This window comes from Lupinus angustifolius, chromosome LG10 (assembly GCF_001865875.1).
Source record: "Lupinus angustifolius cultivar Tanjil chromosome LG10, LupAngTanjil_v1.0, whole genome shotgun sequence".
Classification (NCBI taxonomy): domain Eukaryota; kingdom Viridiplantae; phylum Streptophyta; class Magnoliopsida; order Fabales; family Fabaceae; genus Lupinus; species Lupinus angustifolius.
The window spans coordinates 873456-879114 of NC_032018.1; the positions used below are offsets into that span (position 1 = coordinate 873456).

At 32.7% G+C, this 5659-nt stretch overlaps 1 protein-coding gene across 2 annotated transcripts in view; it reads right to left on the bottom strand.

Annotated features, from left to right (window-relative positions):
* LOC109358725 (auxin response factor 18-like) overlaps nucleotides 3599–5659 on the bottom strand; it is a 4298-nt gene continuing 2237 nt past the window's right edge. The window contains exons 3-5 of one of the 2 annotated variants that reach the window (XM_019603142.1): nucleotides 4655–5556; nucleotides 3960–4025; nucleotides 3599–3850 (exon numbers count right to left, since the gene is read on the bottom strand). In XM_019603142.1, the coding sequence (XP_019458687.1) occupies nucleotides 3757–3850; nucleotides 3960–4025; nucleotides 4655–5556 (1062 nt within the window). In that variant the 3' untranslated portion in view covers nucleotides 3599–3756. The remainder of the gene's footprint in view (nucleotides 3851–3959; nucleotides 4026–4654; nucleotides 5557–5659) is intronic. The other variant, XM_019603143.1, reaches the window with a different exon arrangement.

Consider the following 5659-nt stretch of genomic DNA (forward strand, 5'->3'; position numbering starts at 1 on the left):
TGTTAATGCTAATTTGCTGTCATTATACATGTTCGTTCAAAGACTTATTTATACATTCGTTATGAAGATGCATCAACGTTTGGTCTTGCTTAGCTTAATATGTGCTTCATTTTTCATGTTTCCCATAGTTAATCACACATTTTAATTGTTTTTATTATTATTTTAATGTTCGTTACTACTTCTATCTATCTTTTTAACTGGTTGGTTAGACCTCTAACGTGGTGAATATCATTCCAGATTGAGCTTCTAAACTTTCTTGTTAAGCATATGATATCAATTAAACATTTGTTAATGAAGATAATCGACAATGATGGTAATATATTAAGTATGATTCTGCATTTTCTTTCTATATTTGTTATGGTTGTTGTTTTAGACCTCTCTCTATCTTCATTATTATTATTATTATTTTAAAATGGTAGTAAGCATGGATAAAAGAGATTTTTGATGAACAAGAAAGAATGAGAAAATGTTATTGAATTAAATTGAATTCCAAAGTTACATTGAATCATCTATAAAGGGAAGAAAACACTAACTATCATAACCAAATTAACTAACCGACTAACAAAAGCTCAACTATTTTAACATTCCTCCACAATGTGGAATGTATCAAGCCAAACTTGAAATAATTGTGTTGAATACGATGATATACTCTAATACCTCCTCTTGCCGGTGAGCCAATTTTCGTCTCTCAGTCTTGAAATCTGAACGAGAAGCAATACTGACGCTTAACCACCATTTGGCAGAAGCAATTTCATCCGATGCTTAACCATCTATTTGACAGAAATAAACCAATCATAACAAATGAAAGAGATAAAAGAGATGAACCTTAATCTTGATCCTTATATGTTACTTCAATGAGGGAAAAAAATTACACACTATAATGTTGTGTGTTTGTGTGTTTAATGAGAGAGGTAAAAAAACTAGAGTAATAAAGAAATGAGAGATAATTTGGGATAATAGATGAAAGAATGTGATATAGCTTCCTTAATTTGATGATCGACCATTGTGCATGGTTGGGCGCTGACACACACTGTTGCATGGTATTCTTGTTTCTTGATGTTGTTCTTGGTCTTCCCTATCTTCTTCAAGTTGTTGGACTTTTCCTTCTTGACAAATATAACAAGTTCTTGCAATAGCATCATATTGCTTTGATCATATTAAAACAATATAACTATTGTTCTGAGTTATAGAGCCAAAGAACGTGTAGAGAAGATATCTTGGTCAGGGGGAGATATCTTGTATCATCATCTTTAGTGTTGTCCATTCAGAAACAAATTACAATTGCAAAGAACCAATCTTTCCAGAAGCACGATCAATCTACATTGTAGCCTTGTCGCTGGATGTAAATGGTGGAACATTCTTTGGACTTTCATTTGGAAGTTGACCATTATTTCCATTCCAATTGCAGATAAAAAGAAGCAACCAGAAGAACTTAAGGAAAATTAAAGTGCCACGAATCAAAACCGAATCATCATTGCACACGAAGCTTGATAGTTGAAAATAGTGACAACATGAGGAATATTAATTTTATAGTTGTTTATATAGTCATAATTATTGTGCTGGTGTTTTAATATGAACTTGTATTGTAATACACTTTGTGCAACTATCAGAAGTAGCATAAACATTATCCATAATGATGTGAGTATTACCTCTTTTTTCCCCTTCGAAGAAGGCTTATAGAAAATATTCCAAGGGGATAAGGAATAACAAATGGTTGGAATGCATCAAGGGAATTAAACCATGTCTCACAATTTATATCCTATCATTGAACCATGTTCTAAAGATAATGATATTTGAATATTACTAACCTCACAAAACGATCAAAACTATATATGAACAAGAAAAGTAATATTTTTTATTGTGATTAGTGAAAGTGGGATAAAGAGAATCCATGGAAATTAAGAAAACAAAGTCCAGAAAGCACGGGTCTGTAACTGAAAACAAGGGAATTCAATTCAATTAAATTCCTCGGAACAAGTTTTGTTTGTGTTTGCACTTTGTGAGTTAGCATGACCTCACTATTTTGGACACAAACTTCCAATGCCTGCCTCTTTGACCATTTGACTCATAATGTCCTAACTTTACATCTCTAACTTTCTCTTTTCAATGGTCAAACTACTCACCAAATTAGTGACCCAAGTTGTAATGAAAAGTACTGGTCTGTCTCACTCCATGTGTCATGAGTTATCATGGTTGAAAAATATATTTAAGTTAAATTATTAAATATTTTTTTGATCAATTATATTTCATTGCGCACATGGAGTGGTACAGAATATCCGATACCAAATGGCTAATGTTAGGAACTTTTGCATAATTATTATGCAAATACCAAAACGGCATTAAAATGGGCAGAAGGCTCGCCCATCACAACGCCGACACATCACGTGATACTGTCTCTCAGATTTATTTATTTAGTACTCATTCCATTTCTTATAGTATATGTGTATTTATTTTTTATACAAAGATTATGTTATCTCAATTGTTCATTATTTATAAATATCAATATTTTCTACTATGTCTCTATTTATATTTCTTGGTAATATTTAAGTTGAATAATTTGTGATAATTAACTTTATTTTGAGTCTAGTGTATTGAGTTTCACCTTATCTCAATCCTCATCTGCTTTGATAATTGGTTTGGTCCCAATCCCACGTGTGACTATGGCAATATCATTTTCTTGGGATTGGGATGAAGTGTCTTCACTCTTCAACATCTCCACGTGCTGGAATATGATTATGATTCAAATTCATGAACCAAATCAATAAAATTAACAATTACTCCACAATTTTTAATTATCTTTTGATATGAGTTTTTTTAGATATGTGAAGTGATAAAATATTCAAAATCAACAAGAGATAGAAATGATTTTGTTTTCTTAAAAAATAAGATTCTAATTGTTCATATAAGATGATTCATGAATTTGCCACCAACACACATACTAATTAATAGGGATATTTAGGCCAACATTCATTATGTTCAGTTTAATACAATTTTTCTTTATCGAAAAAATTGATAGGGATATGACTAACCTATCATTTAAAATGTCTAAGGTGGTAATTGAAACAAACCATATTCTAAATTTGTAGGGATGTTCTTTTAATATTTTCTTTTCCTCCAACAAAACCATTCATAGCTTTTAAATTATAATTGGACAAGAACATTGAAAACACAAAGGGTGGTGCTTCTACTTGTTTTGGATTTCGTTCAATTTGAAAGTTTAGGTGGTATTGATCCTCTCAAAAACAACAAATTTACAATGGAGAGTGTTTAGTTGTTAAATCTAGGTCCCACTTTTAAAAATTAAATGAATGATTGAATTTAAAAATTGACATTCTCAATTATTAAAAAATAATAATAGAGGGTCCATTTCCATTGAAATAAGTTAAACCAATGAGTTTATATACCAAGCAATTTATAATATATATGATAGAGTATTATTACGTCGTTCAAACCATGTAATCACTTTTTCATACATGATAAAGATTCAATTTACCTTTTTGGTTTATGCTTTTCAATTGTGAATGCCATTACTTTATAACCTCAAAATGAAGCAGAAGCTAAGAGAAAAATAAACTAGCTAATTGGAACCAGACCATAGTTAATATTAAAATAACAATTTGTCCATGAAACAAGAATAATCATTGTTTTATGCACTTATAAAAACAAAGATAGCAATATTGATAAAAGGTTCAGTTCATAGTGAGTCTCTCTTCAACTTCTGAGTTCTAAAAACAATATATGAAATGGCACACCATATTAAGCAAATATGCTTAGATGACCTCTCTTGTTTGATGCATCTAATCCATGTTCTCCATTCCTAGTTCCTGTTATCCAAGTCCTGCAACACAGACTTTAAAGTTGCATTAGTGGAATAGTTACACATACCAAAGATAAATTTTAAGATTCCTATATTCTTCTAAGACACTATCTTAAGAATATTTCATATTTTGTGCTTGTACCTTGTAGTATCTTTGGTGCTTGAATCTGTCAGAATTGTCAATCTTTTTGCTGTTTTCATGAAGTCACTGCAATGTGATGCCATAAAAACAATAACTAGGACTTGGATTAAAATATGCATCTCAAGAATGAATAATATAATGCTTCATACACATTACTTTAAAAGCACATATCTTATGGCACAGTTATGTTGACATAAATAGAGGGTAAGTATGTAAAAAAAGTCAAGTAGGTTCAACTATAATCATATGAAGAAACTATGCAGACATGAGATGATATGTGTAGGCAGCATTATGGCTGAAAAATATAGTCTAGAACTTCATGACAATGCGAGATTGAAAAAAGTTCTGTTAGCTTCTACTAAAAACACATCCCCTACATATCAGAGATGTGTGTTAGAATCAGAATGTTTGAGTGCAAAAATATGAAGACTAGGTATAGATGATATGCAAGGAGAATAATATATCATGTACATCTAAAATTGGAAATCACTCGATCCATCTTTGGTTTTTTATGGTATTTTTCAAATGTTTATATATAAGATAATAAGTAAGAGATATCGAGAGATAAATGTATATGGTGTCAAATACAATGTTCAAAAGTACGGACAAATAACATAACTAATGTAAGCAACATAACTAAAAAAAGATACTTGACACTAAGATGAAAAGGAGGAAAAAACAGACAAGAAAGATACCTAAAGGGTTCATCTCCAATTTGCTTAACCGCACCAGTTGCATCACGGTAGAGTACACGACTCATCATCTCAGACCTTTCTATTCCAAACATGTTGGCCAGTCTCCTGTACAGCTCTTCATAAGAACCAAGACTTGACAGGTCTACAGTCCTTCCCACATCTTCTGACTCCATGAAAACCTTGCAATGACCAGAGGTATCCAAATCAAGTTTCCAAGACTCGGTACTACAAGATTTTCCAGGTGAAAACTGATGCAAAAGTGTAGATTGAGAGTCACTAAAAAGCCACTTCCCTTTGTCCTTATTCTCATATCGCAAATCATTCCCAGTACTACAATTCTGAGACAACAAATCACTAGAACAAGCTCTTCCGGAAATTTGTTGCTCAGTTAGTATTGGTTGACCGAATAGTAAAAATTGGTGTATCTTAACGTTATCAGATTTCTCCAAGCTCTTGTGAGAATTTCCCATGGTTAGCAAGCATGACAAGCTTTCTTTGCTCTTATCATGGTTTGTCATGTTGCCATTAGAAATCCCAGCAGCATGCAAATTGCGCTGCTGAATGTTAGTCGGAAGCACCCCGAACTGGAGCTTATTATTGCGAAGGTGGAGATCTGAAAGAGATATTCCAATTTGAGCATGCCTGGCTCCCTGTATGCTTGCAGGAGCATTATCAGATAGACAACGCAAGGGGCTGCTAGTCCCGGTGGTGTTGCCCGAAAACATTGGTATCGGAAACTGAACATCGTAGGGGACGTCTGGATGTGGTGGAAACCTAGGCTTCTTCCTTGGTGGAGAGAAAGGTTTGAGATGGATGACTGGTATATTGTTTGATACCAATTCAACCAACCATGGGCTTACATGTTTCACGTTATGGAGCAAGTCTGGCTCGTCCCAAGTAACCTGCATTGACATTTGCAAGTTCAATCAAGATTGCATCATATGCTTTTACACAGGATTATGTTAATTTGAACTAGGGTTTAATTGTATAAAATAAACATCCCCC